The sequence below is a fragment of the Notolabrus celidotus genome, chromosome 3, assembly GCF_009762535.1.
Source record: "Notolabrus celidotus isolate fNotCel1 chromosome 3, fNotCel1.pri, whole genome shotgun sequence".
In the NCBI taxonomy this organism is placed as follows: domain Eukaryota; kingdom Metazoa; phylum Chordata; class Actinopteri; order Labriformes; family Labridae; genus Notolabrus; species Notolabrus celidotus.
The window spans coordinates 25,712,952-25,738,580 of record NC_048274.1 but is presented as its reverse complement, the minus strand read 5'-3'; the positions used below and the strand labels follow the sequence as shown (position 1 = coordinate 25,738,580).

Here is a 25,629-nt window from a genome sequence, read left to right as displayed (position 1 = left end):
TCTTCGTCTTGCTTTTCCTGGGGTATTTTTTAAACAATGTGTCCTTCATGTACGGTTGGTTACGGGGTGTACAGAAGGACATCATTAGCGCTGGTGGTTAAGCTGTAATTTACACCATTACCGAGGTAGGGGCCATTTTTATTGCCTAGTAAATTTCAGCTCTGAAATATTTAGACCATATGGCTCAATTTGTGTAATAACCTTAATTTCCAAGCACCCTTCAGCTCCCTTCAGCGCCGGCTGTTGTTGGCGGATGGCGAAGTGGTGTGTGTACACATTCATATGCGTGTGCACAGTATGGGCCTGTAGCGCACACACACACACATACAAACACACGCACACACATGCGCAAAAACACACACACACACACACACACACATACACACACACACACACACACACACACACACAAACACACAAGCACGCACACACACACACACACACACACATGCGTAAACATACACAGTGCATGGGCATGGCAAAAATGTTAACACATCCTACACATAGCCTCTTGCATACACATTACACATGCTTACAGATCCATTCACTCACACACACTCAAGCGCACAGACACACACGCACGCAGACACACACACACACGTATGTATGCATGGCGGTAGCAGATTAATAGGGTGTCAGCTTGTGTTTGGGTGAGGGAGCGTCAGGCGTCGGCCAGATGGTTCTCAGGGATGATGACTGTCAGGGGTCCTGCTCTGATCAATGGGATGTATTAATACAGAACACACGCACGCACGCACACACACACACACGCACACACACACACACACACACACACACACACACACACACACACACACACACACACACACACACACACACACACACACACACACACACACACACACACACACACACACACACACAAATAAAAATATGTTATGCATGCACACAGGCACAAATGCAACCACATTCAGACATATGTATTCACACAGAATTTTACATATGCACACACACTCACATGGCGCAAACGCAAACACACACACACACACACACACACACACACACACACACACACACACACACACACACACACACACACACACACACACACACACACACACACACACACACACACACACACACACACACACACACAGGTTTATATGTATGCACGTGTTCTAACTTTAACAGTGATCCCATGGGCCACTGTGTAACATCTGGAAGAGCCAAGGGAGGGAGGAAAGGACAGAGGCGTAAAAGAGGAGTAAAGGGGGAGGTGGTTGCATTTAAAATTTTGGATGGAGGGAGAAGAGATCGGTTAGAAATGCAATGAGGCAAGAGGGGAGAGTAGAGGAGGAGATGGAAGTGCAAAGGGAGTTAAAGAAGAGGTAAGGGATTTGGAAGGAGTAGAAAAGGGTTACAAGTGGAAGAGGTACATGAAAACATGGTGACAGAAGAGGGCAAATTAAAGGTGGGTTGAAGGAGATGTAGGGGAATGGATAGAAGAGATGGAAGAACAGGACAGAGGGTTTCAGGAGGAGGAAAGAACAGGCAGAAACATGAAGGAGGAGAAGGATGCAAATAGCAAAAGAGGGGAAAAGAATCAATGAATGACAGACATCAGGGATATGTTGGGTGGGAAGAGGTGAGGGAAAGGAGAAAGAGACAAATGATCTCTGAGGGATGTTCAGTGGTATGGAAAAACAGCAGAATGAGCTTTAAGGTGAGGATACAGCCAACAGTCTCTATGTACACTGCTCTAGGTAGTTCAAAAAAGGATAACATGGAGGGATGGAGTGAGGTGAAAAAAAAGGGGAAGCAACACCAAGAGGAAGGCTTTCAAGAAAACATAGGAGACAGGAGGGAAGTCAGGAAATAATGAAGAGAAATATAAAGCAAAAGAGAAGCAGAGTAATTATGAAACAGGAAAGGCGACTTGACAGAGCTGTTTGAGTGACTAACATGTCTGTCAGAAAGTTGTAAAGCATGGAGGGTGAATTTGTGTGTGTGAGAGAAAGAGGCGGTGTGTGTGTGTGTGTGTGCCAGGCAGCGTGTAGGGGTCTAGTGAGGCAGGCCGCCTGCGCTTCGTACCCTCATTCCGTCCGATTGCCATGACGACCCCATTAATCAGCCGAGCTGGCACAGAGCAGGGTTCCCAGCCCCAGATCAATACACACACAAATACACACAGAGCAAATGGACAGACAGACAGACAGACAGACACACAGACACACAGACACACACACACACACACACACACACACACACACACATGTACAGATACACATGCAAACAATGTAAGGTTGGTTCAGTAAAAATGTATGATAAAAAAAGTAACTTAATAATGATGAGGTACTGGTGATAAAGGATATGAGTGAAAAGAACAGGAGGAAGTGTTAATGTCAAGCTTCTAAAACAAAAAAGAGTTGACTTTAAATGTGTGTTATCATATTCAGGTTTGAATATTTTGTGTTTTAGTGATTGGAGATGATTTATTTGTCAGCAATTAAATCAATTACAGCTCTCATGAGGTAAAAGCAGACAAAAATAGTGCGTTGGTTTTCTATCGCATCTCTTAAACCCACTCTCTCTTTAAACCTGACCTTTCTTTTTGCTCTAACCTCCTTACCTGATCTCACTTTGTACATCACAATGATCACGGGTGAAACTTAACCTGTGATGGACTGAGGGTTGTGGAAAATGCTGTCCATTAAAGGCTGCTGAAAGTATTTTGTGTATGAATAAATATAAAAATCTGCCCTTTTTTTCTAAGTGTAACAAAACACTTAATTATAATTGTTGATTTACTTTCCTTAATAAGGCAAAACTACATTCAACTTTCTGTCGAGGTTCCTGAATGTTTTTCTCTTTCTGTTCCTCCTTGACTGAAGAGACTCACTTCAACTCTCTGCCTGTCCTCAAAGTCTTAAATCTCAAATTAATTTCCCCTCCAAATGACGAACATCTGTCCAACATATTAAAAAATCATTTCTGGCTGTGCACTTCAAACGTGCACAAAGTCATCTCTTTTTAAGTTTGCTCACAACTTTCTCATTCCTCACTTTCTTTGTGTATTGCTAAACAGCGGGGCGCATGTGGTGAAAGCAACGGTGTGACAAATGACCGCCACCAAAACAAGTCTATGCCATGTCAATGAGCTTCTCACACATACACACACTCATCCACCCACACACACACAACCACGCACACAAACACAGAGTGTTCCATATCAATGAGAAGGTGAAAGGTCTCCATTTACATCTTGTATTAATTATGAGTGACAAGCCAAAGGTCACTGAGGGAGAAGAGGCCACCGATATGGACAGAATATAGATCTATACTTCTACCTCCTCTTCCCCCTTTCCCTCGCCGTCCTCCTTTCCCCATCTATCACTCAGTCTGACCCTTTCTATTGTTTCGTCACTTGTCTCTTCTCCCCCTTTCATGCTCCCTTTTAGTCTCCCTCATTCTTGCTCTTTCATTATATCTCTCTTTTCTTCTCTGTTAACTTTATTGTTTTTGTTCAGCCAATTAGTCCTCCTGTCTTTTCACATTTCTCTGTGTGTAAAAACCATGAGAGGAGGAAAGAAGAGGATGTTTTTGATTCCTATTCTGTCCTTGAGGATAGAATTTCAGATATTAAAACACACACATATAAACAGGTGTATGATGGAGTGCAGAGAGGATGCAAGCCAATGTTGGCATAATCCTATTGCAGATTTTGGTGGTTTTGGCAAGCTAACACAGTTGCTAACTTATATTTGCACACAATGACAGCCATTAAAATAAACATATATACTAGTCTGTGCAAGTAAGTTTGGTTTGAGGGAGTTGCTAATACTTATTTCCTGTGTTACATTATTGTGCATGGCATGGGACTGTGGGAAGGGGCCCCTGGGAATTGCAGGCCATGGGCAGTGTGTGTTTGTGTCTTCATGCCCCCTCACTGGCAAACAGATGGTATCAGCACTGCAGGTAGAGTCCAAATTTCTTCACATGCATCACAAATGACAAAAGACATACACGCATGCACGCACGCACACACACAGACGCACACATATTTGAATCTATATGTATTTATTCTCGATATATATTTTGTAGAATCCCTATTATACTTTTTTTTAATACCTGGGAATTTAATGCATTTCAAGTCACGTTTGAGGACGATTCAGTTTTTGTTGATATTAAATGTATGAGCAGTCATCTCAGTATCTTAATACTTTAAATCTGTACACAGCTCTACTCAAAATGATATAAAATACAACAGAAAACAAAGAATGAAAAACAGCATGCGATCAAGTAGGAGTGAGTCACCCAAAATAAGCATTTGCATAGTGTCATGTATTCGCATCTTTGTGTACTTATGCATTTACCTCCACAGTGAGAGCGGTAACAGCAGTGGAGTTGAGTGTTGGATCCTGCTGGTGCTTCTTGTAAACAAGTCTATAATGGGAAATGAGACCGTTGGGCTGTTGTGGTTCTCCCCATTTTAGCTGGACTGAGTATGCACCTGTGAAAGTGCACAGCAAGTGAGGATAGTACAGTCATCCATACAACGACAATGCAGCCAGAGCAGAGTTCATGTGCCAATGTAAACTCACCTGTGGGTGCAATAGTTGGAGGGGCCATATTCTGCGGTTCTGCCTGTAATGTCTGAGCTAAAGCCCATTGGCTCAGGGCGGAGCCTTTGGAGTTGTGGACACGAAGCCTGTATTGGAAGTAGCTGAAGGGTTGTAGGGTCGGGCTTGCATCAACAAATTCAAGGGGCCCACTGGACCAAATAAACACCAGCAGCTCCTCCTCTGTGCCCACTGGACGCCTTAAAAAAAAAAAAAGATAATAAGGATTAGAGCTTAACATTCTTACACCATTACAGCCCAAATGGTAGGTACAAAGTATATATTCTGAGGACATGTATCGAAAACTAATACATCAAAAGGTATGTTATGTTGAAACCATCAGTTTTGCTTAGTTTATGGAAACCGTCACTAGTGAAATGCTTGTACCTTCAAAACAGTGTTATTTCTAATGTATAAGGGAAACCATTGGTAGGTAAAACATTGCATGTGGAAGTATATTCTACGCAGCTTTTGTAATGTCAGTTTATTGATATTCTGAGTTTGTGTGTCTATATTTCTGTTCATTCGTGTATGTACAATAGATTACATGACATATAGACTAGACTTGAAACCAAAAAGGGTACTCTTAAGTATGTTCTCCGAAAGTAATTTGATTTCATCTCGGAGAATCTGAAAAGAAGCACACCAAGTTTGAGCAGAACTTGAATAAAAAATGTAACATCACGTCTCAACCATCATGTGTAAGTCAGTGGGTGATGCAAGTACCCTGATGTCTTGGTAAGCCCTGCTGTCTGTGATTACGTGTGATCAGGTGTGAGTTTGAGAGACAGAAAGAGAGATTTTCTGTTTTTATCCCAGTCCCCGTCTGCCTGAGTCCTGAGCATGCCAGGTGTGTCAGATTGTGTGTGTGTGAACTGCTATGCTAATGTGTGTTTCCTGAGGACTTAAAGGGCTTAGTCTGGTCTGACCCTGCATACAGATCACACACTCTGGTCAACAAGCAGACCACGACCTTCAGCATGCATTAATGTTCAACATGCAGGTACGCGCACATACGCAAAGTACGTAGATTGGAAGGTAGACATTTGCCTGAAATAACTCTATAAAAACTTTCAGAGTTTTCTGTATGTTTGCAACCATCACTGACAAATAGTATTGTTTTATGTCATCGTCCACTGAAACACTGTCTCATAATCTGAAGCCTTAATCCCTACTCAACCAGGATGTTTGGAGGGAGAAGAATGTCCTGATTTTCACAGGTTAAAGCAAATAGAAGGGGCTTCCAATTTTGTGTCTGTTATGGCTGAAGATAGTTTTTGGTAATTCTTAATTATTTCATAACGCTTAAAACCTCCTCCTGGTACTTTAAGTAAATGAGAAAATACATAAAGCTAAAAGTTTTGCCTCAATGGTACATCTCAAACTGCATAGCTTTACAAGAGCACCAAAGGAAGACTAGGAGAATGTGGCCTACCCTTGTTAATCTTGTTACCAAGGGTAGGCCATATTAGAGTCAGAGTTTTGTGCTTTGTTAATTTTGTGTATTTCTGTTTGTTTATTGTTTATTTTTAGCCATACATTAGTCATTCAAATTATTCAGAATGACACATTTAATCATTTAGGTCCATTTAATTTAAAGCGATGGTTTATTTCCAGCAGCAGTAGGGACAGGGGACCTTACCAGTGCTGGTGTTCATAGCAAAGCCCCGCTGGTTATAGGACTGTCAATTCCACATGCACGCTTTTTGTTCTGCACAAATATTTTGTACGTATGTGTATTGTGTGTATGTTACCTGTAAACGTGGTATGATGTGATAAGTCCATTGGATTTTTTGGGGGTGACCACTGGATCTCCAGGACATTGGCTCCAGCTGCCGTTATTGTGGGGGGAGGCAGACCTTCTGGGGTTGTCTCTAAAGTCAGGACATGCATTCCCTCTCCAACACCACAACCCTCTGTAAGCAGGAATACAGTACACAGGCAGTTTGTCACCCAGCGTTCATGTTCCAAGGAAGACATCTGCAGGTTATATTTTATTAGAAAATTAAGAACATTTTCAGTATCTTAGTGGCCACTACAATACAAAGTCAACAATAGTTTCTATATCATGAACTTTCCTCACTTATTTGTGCACAAGGCTTTTTTTGGAATTTTCAGAACTAGGGTTTTGTTTTTGTGGTGGATGACTAAGAGTCAGAAATAAGTATAATCATATACCTACCATTTTGACAGGCCTGCACTCTGATGTAGTAGGTAGTGAATGGCTCTAGACCTGTCACAGTGAGCTGCAAATGTTGTCCAGCATGATGTCTTATAGCTCTGTCATTTCCTGGAATTAACATGATGTTGTAGTTTACAGGCTGGCTGCTGATGAACTGAGCTGTAGGGACAGAAATAGACAATCTTGAGTTTGCGATGTGTTTTTTCCGAGGGTGCATTTGAATAAAAAACAAACAACAAAAAATAGTGTTTGTATAAAATGTACTAAGTTATCTTACATTATTAGCTGAGACTTATCTTTTCACTCAGTATTTCCACCAAAGACGGTGCACATGTATGAAGTGCGGATCACTTTATACCTGTAACCTACACTGCCCTCTTGATGCCCGGGTTATAATTTTTAAAAACATGACATTTGAACATCTGTTGTCCACTTCAAATTGCCAAAAGATCACTCAGGCTTAATAGATTATGGGATATAGCGTGAATGCTAAACTATGCTACAAAAATGTAACAAAAATATAGTGTTCATCTGAAAAAAATTAGAGCACATTCTAAGTTGAACAACATATTGGATAATCTATAAACAGCACTCAGATGACAGCTAACATTACCTACAAAAAAAATACAATTAGCTAATGGTGTTAGCTATTAGTCACTGCCTATTTGATTGAGTCACACTATCGAACAGAAGAAGGTATAACTTAGTATAGAACACAAAAACACCATGACTTGTGGTAAGCTAAGAAGCAATTACATGCTGTCGTTAGCTATTGTAATATTAGCTTGCAAGTTTTCAGATAAGTTGTTTGCTTTGAAATACGGCCTGATGTTCCACCAGATTATACTTATGATTGAATTATCAGCTCCTCAACAATCAGATTCTCTTAATTCATATCACCTACAACCTGGAACTGCGCAGGAAAGCACTTGAGCTTCCATCCGTGGGTGAGACCTCAAATGAAATGGCCTCTATGTGAATATAGTGAATGAAGACACGACCTGAACATTTTGTGGAACATTTTATCAGGACGGAATTATGTATAAAAAACAATAACAAGAACAAATGATGTATATGGTCATTTCAATGTGTTGTCTATATCTGAATGTCACATATTTTTGTCTCTTATTTGACTGATGTTGCCTTTACCTGGGGATGTGGCCTCAGAACTAGACAAAGCACACAATATATACTAACGGTAACACCCACACAGATACACACACGCACCTCGACTTTGTTAATATTCTCACTGGAGCTTTTTCCATAATTCAGGCCAACTGTATTGTGATGGGTTATTCAACATTCATGAACTCTGGATATCTCGAGAACGAACTGATTACCAGACAAATGAAAGACTTCAATTATTCACCCCCCAACTCGCATATGCACACATGCACCTGCAGGACACACACACACGGACACAGACACACACACCTCTGACTTCAGCGCATGGAGCATTTTACTCAGGCACACTTTGGAAACTTTAACACACTTCCAAACAGTAGACTATAGAACACACACAGACACACAAGCATTGGAGAAAAATGCATATCTCTTTGATCAGAATGTCACTCAGGGGTAGCGTGATCCAGTATTTAAGTTTTACTTTTTACACCCACTGAGCAGATTTGTGTTTTTGTCCTCACTCTCTCTCATACACACACATTCATACACGGGAATATAAAGACAGACAGAAACAGCACGACAAGAGAATCGATCCAATAGTAAATGTTTTTTAATAGCCATATGTCAGTGCTTTTTCAGTCAATGTATGCATAAAAGATGCAAACACATGTGCGTGTACATACGCACAAAGACACACTCTCAGAGAGCCTGGTACACACACATTCTGCATACACACACACAAGTCGAAAACGTCCAGACTCTGGGCTCAGGGAGTTAACCAAGCGTGAGAACCCAGCCGATATTTCCTCACCTTTAAAATCAGCCTGTAATGACGATAGAATAGGCCTGCCTATGGAAATGTCTCCACTCTGATGTGCACACACACGTATGCGTGCACAAACACACAAGTCTAAAGCTGCATGCATAAACACAAATATACAGAAACAAAACACACACCTCACACAGGCAACAAAGTGAAGTGTCTCTGCTAGTTGGCCCTATAAGCAGTTTCTGAGATGGGAAATCAGCCTAATGAAGGAGTAATAGTCAATGATAGATGGGTTAGGGCAGACAATCACTGCCCCATAAGCATGAAACTCAGCCCAAAGTGTATGCTCATGTATCCTCTTTGTGTGTGTGTGTGCGCGTGTGTTTGTGTGTGTGCGTACGTGCGTGTGTGTATGTGTCCAGGTCCTAAGAGGCCAGAAGGTGAATAGAAAACTAGTCGGGGCTCTGTTTCAGTCTGACCCCTCTCTTTGTCTCTTCATATCAAGGGAAGCGTGGATTCATATGATAGAAAAACTTCTTCCTGGTCACTTTAGAGTGGTGAGTACATTTATGTTTTATGTTCTCTATCTAACTTAATTCAATGAATACGACAACCTCTGTGAAGGGCTCTGACAAACATTTAAATCATCAGAAAAGTATTTCCTGTAGGAACTTCGTGTTTAGGAATAACAGTGTGTTAGGAAAGTGTCTGTATCACCACATCTCTGTTACCACTTTTGTTTCATCACAGAAAAGTATTATAAAAATATAAAATAATTGAGAATAGCTATTGCTGCAGTGTGACAAAAGTACGTTAAGGGAAATCGTACTGTAGGGAGTTTATATTGGTCATGAAAAAGTCTGAATTAAAAACTGATGCCTCTGTATGAACAGCAAAGGTAAACTGTATTATGGGATATGGATTTAAAAAAAGATATTGTTTAAGTCTTCTATTCATAGATTCATGTATAAAACATGGATGTTGTCTGTGTGACTTCACCCATTGGTTGCTGGAAAAGCATAATGAACCCTAATGTTGGCAGTTTCCATACTGGGAATGCTGACTCCAAGCTGTAAAAAAAAGCTTTAATAGCAATTTCTTACTGGTGGGGGTTCTCGGTTTTTGGAGTCAGCCTCAAGTGGACACTTGAGGAACTACAGTTTCTTGCACTTCAGTATCACAGGGTCATATCCAAAAAAAATCCTTTACAGCTAGCAGAGTGGTTATCATTTAATAAAGTGATATTGGGGAGTTTCCTCTAAATTAGTCCCATTTAAGGGGAAATTGTTTTAGTTTTGGGAGGGATTGGGCCAGTTTAAGATGCCCTTAGCTACCCTTCCAATTTGCCCCCAAACAATTTATATACTCCATATGGGTATGCAAAATCAGTGTAAGTATTGGCTGTTTTGTCTTCAGCCAACTCACATGCATGTGCCGAGCCTTCAGCTCTGATAACTGTGTAGAACAGGCTGAGGAGCTGTGTGTGCATAATGTTCACATCTGAGCCTTCCAATTGGATAGCCTGTCTTTACAACCTAACCATCTCTATAATACGAGCTATCCACAAACAGACTCATATCAGGCACTGGTATGGGCAGCATAGACACTGAAACAGACCAAAATTAATGCTGATTTGTCCATATGATGTACAAAGTAAAAGTAGACCATCAGGACATTTCTGTATAGTGATTAAACAGCATGACACCAACACCCCGGGGCCAACCATCTTCTCTCCACTCTGCCATAGGATCACAACACACTGACTGAATGCTTTGTCATTTGTGTACTGCTTATTATAATTAAAACAAATACTTGAGTAAAATATATACACATGTAATCATAAGTCAAAACTAGTGCTACAAATGGCTGATTTAATAATGACCAAAATGGTACTAAGAAGAACTGTTTGGGATCGGCCAGAAGGGGCCAGGTCTCATCACTGAACTCTGCCAAATGATCTGCATCACTGAAAAGAGTCCTAAATGGCCAATACTACGGAAAAAAATCACTGAAGCATCCAACACTGTTGAGCTACAATAGTTTAGTTTGGCTAATGATTCTTGCAAATGCTACCAATCTACTCTGTTTCTGTGTTGTGATTATGCTAGCCAAAGGTATGCTACTGTTAACTTGGACCATCGCTGGGTTGAGTGGTGTTGAGTCAAAACAGGCTGCCGTTCACAATCGCTCCTCAACAGGAGGAGGAGTATAGTTTCTCTGTCACTGGATTCTTCACAAAGTCGATAATGTGGACCAGTAACTGTGATTTTTATTTATTTTTTCTGAAATGTCGACACCAAAGGTGCTTGCCAAAAAAAAAAATAAGTTTGCTAACTTGAGTAGAGCTTGAGTAACAGCTTCTCATCCTGTCTCAGAGATGTGTCACAAGATTTCCAGTCATGTATTCATTAAATGTACTGATAGCATCCAGTTTACATTTCATTATATGGTTATCTAAAAGAACAGATTACCCATAACTATGTAAAAAAAGAAAATCTGTTCAGTATTGTTATTTCTTTCCGTTAAAACTTTGCTACCTTTTAACCACTATGGTTCATCCTCCATCCCTCCTTCCATTTTGCTACTCACCAGGAGGGTCCAGGCGAGAGAGATGGAGTAGGGGCCTGAGACGGTCACACTGTGAGGAGGTTGAATCCCAGTGGGGCATGACACTGGTGTTTGTATGACGTATTTGTCACTCACACTTGTTCCACCCCCTGTACTGGCCTCAAGCTCATACACATACCTAAGAAGTTGGGAGATGAAGAAGGGTGTGGACAGCAGGATTACAGAGAGATGAGAGAAAGTGGGAAAGGGGAGGAAGAGTGTCAAAAGAGTTAAAAGTGCAATTTCACCAATGTATGCAGTAACACTTCCGGCACAGGGGTTGATGCTTTTCAGACAGAATTGTCTAACTGTGGAGCGTCACTTATCTCATCCCATCATTCATCTGAAAATACATTTTACAGGATTTGCACTAACATATACTTAGCAAAGCTATACATAACGTGATGGAGAAAAATACAAATCAGTATAAAGCACAGGGGGAAGCATTTTGTGTGAATCTTACTCATTGTTGTCAACAAATATAATTTTTCACAGCAATCATTTTTTGTTAACACCTCCAGGACCACCTTAAATGGGAGCTCAGTTATTGTCAAGTACGGCAGTCCACAGACCACTAACACATGATCATTTACAAAGTATTGGAAAGTATTTGATGATGGTAAAATGGTACCAGACTAACTTAATTAATCTCTTTTTGTTTTGTTTGTATGTTTTGTTTGGAGGGCCACTCGACAAGCCTGTTAGGGTTTTTGTGGCTCCTCCTGCATGTTAGTGGTTTGTTTTATTATTGAATTTACCTGTTATTACTTGGCTCGTGTTATTGTACATGCAATGTTTTGTTTTGTTCTTTCATATGTGCAATAAATAAATAAAATAAAATAAAAATAACCAGTGGCCATCCATGCATCTTAATGAATGCATTAAGATCAACTAAGTCATGACATTGCAGACAGTATCATTCCCAAAATTGCCCCACATCCTTTAATATTAGGCTTTCTAAATTCAAACTTTGACTCACAGAAATCATTACTACTTGCAACTGATGCTAAAATACATGCAAACATACATTATGTGCATTTGTGTTCACATGGAGGTGTGTAAGCTTAAACACTTGAGGTCCACTCCCTTCCCTATCATCCTGAACACTTTTCACTGTCTCTCTTTCATTGTTCCTGCAGCCTCTCTGGTCCCACTCTCTACCCCTCTCGCTCATGACATCATAAGATAGATTTCCCTTTTAAGAGCGAGTGGCTGGCTGGTGCTAAAGCTTACATTAGCTGTGTAAGTGGGCCACCAGTTAACATTAAAAGGCTTTAATTTGCTATAAACTCCAGCACACATGCATTAATAGGCAGTGGTGTTGGGTTATTGTTTCTGGGCAGAGCATTTTAAACAGAAGGCCATTAGCACCTCTGGAGTGGGTTAGAATGCAGTCAGGAAAAGGTATTAAAACTACTCATACGTTACCATCAGAGACACACGCAGACAACAAATAATAAATACACCTCACTGAGACAATACAAATATGGAGACTGGAGATAGAAAGAGAAAGTGAGACTGAGAGGAAAAGCAAAGAGAAGACTTGAATGTGATGGAGGGAGAATTTCATGATGGCATAGGGCTTCAGTGGGGAATGATTTTCAGCACTTCATCACTGGAAGATATTTACTTAAATGTAAACACCGCCCTGGGATATCAAAAGTAAAATTGTGTGTGTGTAGGTAATCAGTGAGCGGGGCATTTGAATCTGTTTGGCTGTGGATGTGTGTGTGGATGTGTGTTTGCCTGTGTGTGTGTGTGTGTCCTGCGGGGCCAGCCAGAGGGAATAGGTTAATTCTCTCGTCATCTTAGACACTTCCTGGGCTGCCGCAGCAAAGTGACAGCTAATCAACATTGTCATAAATAATCAATGGCCACTTTGAGCAGTCTCACGCACAGACACATGCACACACAGAAAAGCATGTGTAGGTAACACACACACATGAGAGAAATACACACACGAGTGTGCCGGGATAATGGGGCTGGTGCTCCCTGTGTAATTCTTGGCGCAGGGCTAAATTGGGAAAAGAAGGAAAAGAAGAAAGGGAATGAGGTAAGAGGGAAGGGATGGGAGAAGGGAGGGTGAGAAGAAGCAGGAGAAGTGAATAGGAAGGGAGACAAGTGATGAGAGGAGAAGGGCTGGGACAGGAATGCCTTCTGCAGACTATCTGGAATTAGGGAAAATTAAACGTCACACACATACAGTTCCATCTTCTCTCCTCCTTTCTTTCTCTTTCTCTTTCTCACACATATAGAGGAGATTGGAGTACTGCAGGGTGTTATCCCAGGAATTCTATTTGGGGCAAAGAGGAAATGTCTCGGGGGAGGGAAGGCCGAGAAGGGAGAGAAACAGGAGAGAGGAGAAAGAGGGGTAGAGGTGGCATCGTTTTACACTCCCATAATTAAAACAACAAAACAGAACGTCATGGAAAAACACACAGATTAATAAAGGTTAAATGAAAATAAACAGATAAATAAAACCTACGCTCCAATGCCGTGTGTAAGCAAAATCCAGATCTGATTTGTGATTTTAATGTGTGTATATGAGTGTGTGTGTGTGTGGTAATGTTTGCGTCTGTCATTGGCATGTCAAATATTTGCTCATTAAATACACAACAGACATATACAGAGTGCAGTCCTAAGAAGAGAGAGAGAGAGGAGAGAGAGAGAGAGAGAGAAGATAGATAGAGAGAGAAGAGAGAGAGAGGAGAGGGAGAGAGAAGAGAGAGGATAGAGAGAGAGAGAGAGAAGGATAGATGATAGCAGAGCTTTAAAAGAGGGTGACCCCGATTTAAACGCACATACATGCACTTGCTTTCAAAATAATGAAATAGGGACAAAAAGGATGATTTTTTATGAAGCTACAAGATAAATTGTTTGCATGTGTGTATGATTTCTAAATGTGCACACACACTTGCATATGTTTACAGTCATGTTTGTGTGTAAAGTACGGAGGTGCACGCTCTGTACCTGTGGTTTGGCAGGAGTCCAGTGTCATATAATTCTGGTCACGGTGGTCTCCCGTAAAAATGTTGTGACCGTCTCTGTTCAGTCTGTACTGGAAAATGTGTCCATTAGGCTGAGACGGCTGATCCCAGTACAGCTCCACAGCAGATGTGTTTATCATCAGATGTCTGGTCTTGACCATACACCTTGAGATGCAAGAGAAAAAGAGGAGGAGAAGGTGAGTTTTTTTTTTTAAACATCTATGAAATGGCATCTTTCTTTTATTATACTGTATATTTTATTTTTTTTTTTTTCTTCAAAGACACTAAAGTGTACCACCTTGTGTGCACAAATGGCACACGAACAGCAAATATACATTGTAATTAACTTATTATCGGTAAGATCCCTTTGATTAGCTGGTCAAATGAGAATAATGACATTGTTTAAGAAGACATTTTAAAGTGAAGAGAAAATTAAAATTAAATGCAACAACTATGGACTTCAGCTGTTTGCTTCTATAGATGAGAAGTGCCAATAAACATTGAACTAAATTTCGTTAGCTCATATGTAAGCACAAACAAGTAGCATTTTGATTCATAGAGACAGTTTAATGTATTTAAGATGTAGTGAGTAGGTTGAGACAGGGTTAAGTGAGGGATATACAAGGGTCAAAGAGGCCCAAAGAGTGGAGGAATTATAGGTTATGGTTATCTAACTATTAAAAAGTACCATGAGATATTTCCAGTATGCTTTGAAATGTGGACATTCAAGAAGTAGAAGAAAAGAAGTGGAGAAGTAAAAACAAAACAGCTTTTGAAGGCATATCAGGGCAGAAGAGAGACACAAGAGAGACAAGAAGGCAGTTGAAAGAAGGATAAGTGAGTGAAAAGTCAGAGAGAGAGAGAGAGAGAGAAGAGAGAGAGAGAGAGAGAGAGAGAGAGAGAGAGAGATGGTGGTGTGTGGTGTGTGTGTGTGTGTGTGTGTTGTGTGTGTGAGAGAGTGACAGAGAGAGAGAGAGAGAGAGAGAGAGAGAGAGAGAGAGAGAGAGAGAGAGAGAGAGAGAGAGAGAGTTGAAGGGTAGCAGGATAACATAGAGACCAAAGAAGGACTAGAGAAGGGTGATGGTTGGGGGAATTCAGAACAGGAGAGCAGTGGAAGGAGAAAAGATGAGAGCAAAAAGGATAAAGGAAAAAACATATCTCAAAGATGACATCATAAGGCATGAACAAGTAAATAATATGTATATAATAAAAAAATTGTAAAATTATAAAAATAAATAAATATGAGATTTATTGTGAAAATGTTAACATGTTCAAGATTTTTAAATTTTCAGTCAATCAAAAAAGGGTTTTGTTTTAAATCAATTGAAAATGTTACAGAAATCCAACATATTTTCCCTAATTTTTTAACATTAATCACACATACTTTCAGCAATGTTTTTTAAAAGAGATTATCTTAATTGCCTTTGTGATGTATGACATCAATCTGATATCACTGAAGTAAAATTTGCAGCTGATGTTTGTCTGTCATTTCTGGATCTGATATCTGACAGATGACAGAATGTTTAAGATCTGATGTGTACCAGCAGGGGAGGCTTGCAGGGTGTGTCCTGTTGAAGGGGAGCCTGGCTCCACATCCGACAGCTGTACAGGCCACCAGCACAAAACTGTAGTTTGTGTATGCTTCAAAACCTGTAAAACACGAACATATACAAACAATTTTAGAAAATATCGCGAAAGATAAATCACAGATCAAATTTCATATGTTATTTTAAAACTCACTTTTAATATTCTAACAACTTTAAACTGTGTAAGGTGAGTTAAAAATTAAAGGGTACTTGGTTAAAGGGGTATGTAAAGGGAAGATGAGACAAAAAAAACCCTTAAAATTTAGGGGAAAAGGTTACAAAAAAACAGAAAGAGTAAAGCTTGGTGGGCCAGAATCACTCGCTATAGCTCTTCCCTCTCTCTCTCTCTCTCTCTCTCTCTCTCTCTCTCTCTCTCTCTCTCTCCATTTCACTCTCCCTGCCTCTGTTCTTTCCACAGTCTCTCAACGGATGGATCCATATCTGTCGGTGTTAAATTATGCATGCCATAACTCAATAATGAAACAACGTAAAGATGGGCAGCCGCGGAACTGACATGGGATAGGACCGGTCCAACGCTGTAATGTCATCAGCTTTTGATCTATGATAATTATGATACCTCGGTATGCGTTTAGGCTACAGCGTCCAGACATGATTTATTTATAGGCACCCGCTATGCAGTCCAAAAGAAATCACATAGCCACTGAGTGGTCCTTTAACTGCAACCACAGGAAAGCAGTTTGTGGGTTTATAGTAAAGCTTTGATAGTGACATTCAAATACTAGAAGATGCTGAAATCCCACATGCCCTGAACAAAGTTATACTTGAGTAAAGAACACTTTCAGGTGATTGACGAGCTTTGATTGTATTTTCTGCCTGGTTCTTGATGTGAGGCGGATGGAGGAGGATGAATGGATGGATGCAAATCTTTAATGTTGTCATGGGGATCGACTGGATGTTTTATGGTCATTCACTTAGCTGACAGTGTACAACAGCTTACAAATCAAATTCAAGGGAAGATGAAAGAAATAAAATGACTTTATTTCAAAGGGATGAGTGCAAAAACAGGCCTTGGCATTGCATAATGCAGAGTTAAATTTTCATTTCTGCCTTTATTTGCGCTTTATTAGAAGCAGTGCATATTTTAAAACAGTGATGATTTACGATGTATAAAATAATATATCTTAATACTCAAGTAAATTTAGACAGTCCATTCTTTCCAAACCTTTTAATATGTTTTATTGTAAAATATAATTCAGAATCAAAAAATAATCCCTATGAACACACAGAAAAGAAGAAAACACATTGGAACATTTCCTTTCACACTAAAGGGATATTGCTCTATATAAAGTCTCTCCTTTTGGATGTTCAGTATTGAGGAGTATTGTGAAAATCTAAACTTCAAGATGTAAAAATACAATTTAATGTCACAAAATAAATATCTCACCTTTTATTTAGGGAGAAAAACACTGTTTAACTATATGACATAACACCTCAGAGATATCATTTAGCTAACTATCTAAAGATCAATTGTTTTTCTAACCCTTTATATTTTGAAGGTAAGAGACAGAGAGGGACAGCCTTGTGTGTGTACATGCACACACACACACACACACACACACACACACACACACAGACAGTCTACTGCACAGCGGAGTGCTCCACCAAGGTTTCCTCACGTCTCTTTCTCCTGCTCCGCCTGCTTAACATGCCTCGCAGCCTGCCGCGCTTAACCCAACCTCTGATCAATGTGTGTGTTTGTGTTTGTGCATGTATGGTGTGTTTGTGTGTGTGCAAATGTTCTCACAATGTGGCCCCCATGTTTGGGTTAAATAAAGGAAATCTGCCAGCCATAAGAAAGCACCGGGGCTGAAGCGTAAGGCTCTGTTACACTATTTAACTGTGCAACTAAGCGTGTGTATATGTGTGTGTGCACTCTAGCATAGTAAATGATATCTACACTGCAAGTGATGTCATTTGTTGCAACACTGAATAAAGCAGTAACCTTTCACTATTAATCCCCCACATGCAGACAAGACAGTCTCTACACGAGACAGTCTCTACAGGGTCAGAAAAAGGCAAAAAACTGACATGTGACTTTCCTTTTTTTAAATTTAACATAAACCACCAGCAGACAACTTTGTTGGACAGTAAAGACAGTTTGATTCAGAGCTGATGAAAATAAGGGAAAACATGAAATGTTTGTGCATTAACAAAATTTACAAATTGCTTTCAAGTCTTTCCTATTAATTATAACTCTAATTTTAGACAGGAAGCAGGGTGTTCAGATAGAAACATGCTTGTAGAGGTTAATTATTGGTTCTGTCTTCTATGAAAGCAGTCTGATAAGACTAATGGAACTGAAAGGCCTTTAAAAGCTATGCACCTTATTTTCCAACTGATCTGTCTCATCATGAACGTTTGAATTGAAAACCAAACAAATACTTCAGATTAACACGTGCATATGCAGATGGATGCAAACACACATAAACACCTTTAATGTTTCTCAGTGTGTTTCAATTTGCTGTTAACCTCAGCCTGAAGAGGGCAGTGTTGGTCTGCTGAAGAGCCTTCACCAAGTCTTCCTACGTGTGAGTGTGTGTACCTGTATGTGTGCGTGTACTCGTGCACTCACACACGTGTGCTCGTGTGCTTGATTATGGAAAGACAGAGGAAGCTTCAATCATTTTAACAGTGATCACCGTGAAGTGAAAAAACGGGTGGAGGGCGTTTTGATGTGAGCAGCCAGCGGCTCGCTAACACAGGGAGAGAGACAAGGCTGTAACTGTCATCAGAGGAGCCGGACACAGAGAGGATCAGTGTGTGTTTGTGCAAGACTGAGAGAGAAACAGAGTAGAGACACTCTGGCAGTAGGACAGAGAAGAGAGTTGGTGCTTATGTTCAAGTTTAAAGTCAAAGAGAGAGGCAGCATTTGTGACAGAGAACAACAAAATAAGGGACTGTGAGACTATGTATGTGTGTATGTGTGTGTGTGTGTGTGTGTGTGTGTGTGTGTGTGTGTGTGTGTGTGTGTGTGTGTGTGTGTGTGTGTGTGTGTGTGCATGCATGCGTGCGTGCGTGTGTGCTTGTTGCTGTGATATGGTAAAACTAACTGATTTAAAACGGCATTTTATTGACAGGTTGCCATTCCCTGTTTGTATTAGAGAATATGATAGGATGATGGGCACAGGCCGCAATACCAAACTAGCTACCTGATACAGCACTAGACAGACAGAGAGAGAGAGCAAGGAAGGAGAGAACGAGAGAACGAAAGAACGAGAGCGAGACGGGGAAGTGAAAGAGAAGATGAAGAGAAGGTGGAAAAGCCAGGCAGGAGAATGAGAGGAGACAGAAATGTGAGGACAGCAGAGAAAGACACGAAAGAGACTGAAATGGAAAGATAAGGAGAGAAAAAGAAGGTGGTACAATGATGCAGAAAACTGGAGGAAGAGTAAAAATGCTGAGGAAAAAGGCAGAAACGATGTATATTCGTAGATCTAACATCAAGAATACACAAAATGAAAAGAGAGAGAAAGCGAGGGAAAGAGTGAAAGAGAGAGAAGGAGAGGAGAGCTTTGATAACACCTCTCCTAAATAATTAAGAGTTTGACTTCCTGTCTGTGGCTCCCTAATGCAGAAACCGTCTGGGATGGAACAATGAGATCAGGTTCACACAGACAAAGATACACACACAAACACACACTACACACACACACGCACACAAACTTGCACACTGTGCAAGCAAGCAAACTGCAGGTAAAACTTATTGTTTGTGCAGACTATGCAAAGTTTTAAACACACGTGCAGGTGAATATAAAAACACTTATAAAGACTTTGCTTGCTCACACACTTAAAAACAGGCCCTCTGTCTCCGTGTGAGGCAGAAGGCCATGGAGATGAGAGGCAGAGAGGTATGAATGGGGCCGTGCAAAGATTAAATATTTCTCTTGACCATGAAAGCTTTGACTTTACTATTTTTTAGAATCAAGACATAAACATGTAAAGCTGCAAATTTCAAAGGGAAATCTTTAATTCTAAATCAATTCATTAATTTAATTTCTTAACGCTGCCTATTTGCGCTACAAACTTATACTAAAGATTAATTTACACCAGCTGAGACTGTAGGGAATGTTTAAGTGTGACACTGGCATTTTGTTTCGACTAATTTGCGAAATATTGATTTAATTTGTACCTGTTTAACATGAGAAAAAAAATGTCAGTGCGTTATGACAACAGAAGGACTTGAGGCGTAAGAGAAAAGAGAGTTGTTGGATCAGCTCGACTGACAACATGGATTCACAATGTTTGAGTGCTCAGACTTCTTTATCTGACCTACAGAGTTAGACCCTTCACTGCAATATTGCTAAGCTTGTGTTTTTTTCCTCTAGTTTAAAAAAAGATTCATGAGGATGTTAAAAGGTCTGGTTGTTAATGTGTAAGATGAAACAGTGTGATGTCAGGGCTTCTCATGAAAAATCAGATTCAGGGTTGATACATATACAGAGAGTTATTTTCTATCTCCTCTCTGCCTTTTCCCATGTCTACATGCCTGTACCTTTAGCATGAACCAATCAGAGCATGGACTATGGGGGAAACACATTAATAAATAAAAGAACATACTCTATTCCCTGCTGCTCTGAATTAATAATGAGCCTACAAAAGACCAATTAAACACATGATTAATGCCATAATCTATATAATTGCAGACAATAATTCATCGTGAGCTAATGATAGCAATACTTAATATCGATTCACATGGGGAGTCTTTGTACAGTAGTGCTTAATTCTTTCTATGAAGTGTCACTTTCCAGAACTGCTAAAAATGCTATTAATACAAGTCTATTTCTTGCTTTTCCAAAGGCAAATCATTGATTAACAGGGAATGGTTAAAAAGCAATCTTTGTTTTTAATAATTTTAGATTCCGGCATCATAGAGGCAGCTGCTTAATTTGGGATTTCTTCTTACAGTGCAGACCAGTATGGGCTATTAAGCTATTTGTAACATTATCATTGATTTAAGGACCACAGAGAAAATATTCAGCACTTCTTAAGCCACACTCCCTCACTGCTGAGGGATTTCTTCAAAGATGTGAAACTAATTTTCCAGGACAACCCACAAATGTCCAAACTATCTGAAAAACTTTGGTACTTATTTTAGTGCTGGAAGAATGACATTTTCACACACTTTAAGTACAACTTTGTATCTTCATTACAAGGCAACAGGTGCTCTGATTGTTTCATTGTCACTGCTAATAAACTATAGAAGGACTAATTTGATGTTTCTTATTATCGACTACATTTTCTTAACAGATTCTCATCCTGCAGGCCGAGGTTGTTTTGAAAGAACATCCTTAATCAGATCAAACATGTTAAAACACTGAGAGAGTGAATGAATCTGAAACCAACATTTTTGTTGAAAAAAAGAGGGCCTATTTTCTCTCAATGAATGAGTGCTTGAGCTCTTTGAGCGTCTGTCTCATACAGCAGTGAGACCCGCCAGGGAGATTCTGAGAAGATGAATAATGGGGTATTAAACATTAAGGATGAGGGAGTAGCACAGCAATTATTTCTGTTCATATTTCAATGAAAACACTTAGATAACATCCATCCATCTTTTCACGTGCAGCACCTCTTCTGTTTCTCCTTCATCCTCTTTTAAAAAGTCTCATCACTGTACATTTCTGCCTTCCTCAGTCTGAGTCATTTTTGACACTTCTTTTCCAAATTTAATTGTGTGTGTACCTCACTCTCCTGCTCTACCTCTACCTTTGTGTTTCCCTAACTGTGGTTTCAATTTGTAGGTGCACTTGGTGGTATAATACTGTTTCAATAGCTTTGATTTAAAGGCAGTAACTCATTAGAATATCAGCACTTAAATCAATATGAAGAGGAACACTTATGTACTTAATATATGAGTGAGTCTGCATGCTGATTGGTATGTAATAGAGCAACAGACAAAGAATAAGACTTTAAATTATGTCTTGTAGAAAGCGTCATGCTAAAGTGTGTTTGCTGTCAAAACAGATACATTAAAACTCAACAGCCAACTCCTAAAACATGTGCGAGCATGTGTTGTTACAAAGAGAGCCGATACTGTGGAGAAACACAACAAGGGGAGAGAGAGAGAGAGAGAGAGAGAGAGAGAGAGAGAGAGAGAGAGAGAGAGAGAGAGAGAGAGAGAGAGAGAGAGAGAGAGAGAGAGAGAGAGAAAGAGAAACAGAGAGAGAGAGAGTATGTGTTTGAGAGAGAGGCAGATAAGAGAAGACACAGAGAATGAGGAGGAGAGAGACTGCCCCAGTAGTGCTTTTGGCTGAATACACAGGGTTTTCCAGTGTCTCACTGGGGGACAGGGAATTTCACACACACATGCTGGTTGCTTACACTGGCACATGGGGCTGGTACATTATTACAGCACATTACCATCTCTATTTGGCATTGTTTGCTTTGCCTCATGCCTACGCATACAAACACACATGCTCTTGCACACAAAACTCCTGACCATACAAGCCAACCACAGGCACCATGGGAATAGTCTATTGGCTACTGGCAAAGCCATGTCTGGTCTGAGTCCAACACAGAGCAGAGAGGAAAACTGTGAAGGGAAAATGACACTGATTTGTAGCTACCAAATATGTCACCACTTGGTTTCGCCAATCAAAATTAAAATCATCAAATCAAATTGGACTAAAATCCCTTCATGTTTAAATTTACAGTCAGTTTGACTATTTGAAATCAAGAAAAAGGCTAGTATGTCTCTCTATTGCTATTTTTCTTGTTTGCCTGAAAAACCTGTTGACTTTTTATACAGACAACAAATGTTTGCTTTACAACACTCCATGCAGGTGTTTGCGTCTGAATGTGCGTGTGTCTGTCTGTCCATGTGTGTTGACTGATGGCAGGCGGCCAGAAACACAGCTCCTTCTCAGGGTAGATAAAACAAGACTCACAAATCACCAAGTCCTGACACCACCGTGTTTCCTGTGCAGATCTACAGTATTCAGACAAGATGACACCTCTGTTTGTTTGTGTGTCTACCTGCTGTACTTTCTCAGTGTTATTGAAAACTTTATGCTTTTGTTCTGCTGTTTGTGAACCTATATCTGCGTTTTTCTCACATGAGCACGGTATTTGAGCCTGGGCTTTGTGTCTGTGTCTTGTGTTAGAGTGTGCATCCATGCTTGTTGTGTTTTTGTTTACTGTGCTTATTCATGTGGGAGTTTTTGTTTGTGTGTCTTTGTCTGTGTGAGGGGCTAGGCCACAGAGAGTGTTGGAAGTCAGGTGTTTATGAAGCCATTGGATAGCTTCTGTGATAGGAAGAATATCCAGATTTTGAGGTATGAAGGAGGGATGAAAGAGAATTAAGTGAGAGGTAGGAAATAAAAAGAGAGAATTGAGAGAAAAAACAAAGGATACAAATTAATTGGGATCAGAGGGCTACAAGAAGAGAACAGGAGAGAACGCAAATAGGAGAGAGGAGAGAAGGCAAGGAAGTAAAGAAGGACAAAGAGCTGGAAAACAGAGGAAAAATAAGGCAGTGGAAAACTTACCAGTCACAGTATAATGTCTGGGTCCATTGTTGTTTGTATATATGGTTCCAACATCAGTCTGGTTCAGGTGGTACCGATGAATGATTCCATTGGGATGTGTAGGTTCAGACCAGCTCACATCGAGGGAGGAGGGGCTTAAAGCTGTTAACACAGGGGGCTGCACCCCCGCTGGGACTCCCTGGACAGTCACTGCCACCACCTTAACACACACATGAACACAGAGATACACACTGAGGAAAACATTACAAAAAATGTAAAGTCAAAATCATTTCTTTTTTTTTCTTAAGTTATATTTTGGTTTTTTTTTGCCTTTATGGATAGGACAGCTGAAGAGAGACAGGAAATGTGGGGAGCAGAGAGCAGGGGAAGACATGCAGCAAATGGTCAAAGCCAGGAGTCGAACCGGCAACCTCTGCGACAAGGACTATAGCCTCTGTATGTGGGGCGCTTAGACCGCTAGGCCACAAGCGCCCCCAGTCAAAATCATTTCTAAAGTGTTCACAGAATGTTTATGAAGTAGATAACAGATGGATTTCTCGCCATGATCATTTATGAATCTTAATTAAATGATGACGAGACAATTAAAAATCTGCATTTGAATTCAGAGCCTCTCTTTCGGAAGTAATAAAGATCTTGTTAACAACGTAGAGAAAGACAGTAGACATGTGTCACTGCCTTCAATAGTGCTGAATAAGTCCAAAACAGGAAACACACAATATCAGCATCCTGAAAAATGGAAACTCGCATACATTTAGATTCAGACGACATGTCTGACTGTACAGTCAGTCTGCAGACTACAGTGTTGATGCAGAGGGCTTGATTTTATTCTTTCATCTTTCATTTTATTCCTAAAATCCACTGAACTACAGGGAAGAACTGTGTAAAATCATACAACCCTTAGTCCTGACCCAAATAAACTGACTGGACAAGTGGCACTCAAGATGATGCTGATCCAAAGAACAACATCACAGGGACTCACAATATGTACGACTTCTCCTCAGTCCGATATAGAAAACACAGTCAGTCACATCACAGGGACAGTATGTTTCTTGTTTAGAAGCTGATAACTCAGAATCACAAAGCTTCTTTTATTTCACTGCTTGTATGTAAAATCAAAACACAAATAATTTTACACAAAACAATGTAGCTGGTTTGTGGTAACCATGGACAAACAAAGTAGAACGAGTGCAGATGAATATGTGTCAAGCTCAGCAACAGTCCAGCTCTCAGTTAAGTTAACTTAAGCCAAATGTTTACTTACTAATATTTGTGGCTTGTTGAACTGTTGTTTAAAAGCAATATCATGCAGCATCCCAATCCTGAATATTGTACACATAGTATTTACTTAAGCATACAGTTAAACAGTTGATGGGTTATCTCTACAGAACAACATATTGTCACTGGTTTTGATTGCTAACATCAGACTTCCACCAGATGCGTGTCCGTTCCATCTCTGGTCCTCTCCTTCGTGTTTATTCCGATCTCCTCAATCATGTTGACTTCATTGGCCTCTGAATACCTCGGACCTGTTAATGTCAGGCCTTACTCCGCTCATTATGACGTTTTTTTGTCGTAGTTAAGTGAAAAACTATCTGGCGATAACACAGAGTGGTTTACTCTGAAAATTAACAGGATGTTGTAATTTTATCTGGTCCCTGACTTCATGTCCTGCTCGATCTTCTCTGTTTAGATTTATGAGTCATGCTCTGGCATCTGGCAAAAATAGAAGTCTTGCATATCTGATCCGGAGGGCTGGTGTGCTGGATCAGAGACACAGCCGAACACAATGGAGCGGATCCAGTGGGAGTTAACACATTGACTAGAATATAAACCTATCAGATCTGGTGGCATGACAGACCTGACATGGACCCGGTGGAATTTGGCCATAAGAAGATATCCTGCCTCAGTTAACCAATTTAGTCACTTAAGTTGAATATCTGCAAGACAAAGAATCCAACTTAAGTTGCCTCAACAATGCAATAAGTGCCCAAATTAATGGACAAATGGGTTCCAATCAATAATATAAAAAAATCTGTCCTTGCAAGAAAGGAAAAGAAAAAAACACTTCAGTCATTATCAAGCAGCTCCCCCCCACACCCACCTCATGCAAAGTAATAATATTTCTTTTATTACAGTGTCGTGAGGGACCAGCTCACAGTGCACTCATACTGCTGTAGTATCCACGGGTCACTCTGAACACTGGGTGAATGTGGAGACCACAGAATCACAGGGCAATCTGCTGCTAATGGCAACAGGGATATCCTGCCTTAATAGACTGTCACTAGCAC

General features: G+C 40.2%; 1 protein-coding gene across 1 annotated transcript in view; it reads right to left on the bottom strand.

Moving 5' to 3' along the window:
* Window positions 1-25,629, bottom strand: part of ush2a (Usher syndrome 2A (autosomal recessive, mild)) — a 224,815-nt gene that overhangs the window by 25,135 nt on the left and 174,051 nt on the right. Inside the window, 12 exon segments of the mRNA XM_034679779.1 lie at window positions 4,335-4,471; window positions 4,563-4,780; window positions 6,335-6,374; window positions 6,377-6,496; window positions 6,763-6,929; window positions 11,253-11,402; window positions 14,234-14,261; window positions 14,264-14,398; window positions 14,401-14,415; window positions 15,792-15,828; window positions 15,830-15,900; window positions 23,342-23,540. Coding sequence (XP_034535670.1) covers window positions 4,335-4,471; window positions 4,563-4,780; window positions 6,335-6,374; window positions 6,377-6,496; window positions 6,763-6,929; window positions 11,253-11,402; window positions 14,234-14,261; window positions 14,264-14,398; window positions 14,401-14,415; window positions 15,792-15,828; window positions 15,830-15,900; window positions 23,342-23,540 — 1,317 coding nt within the window.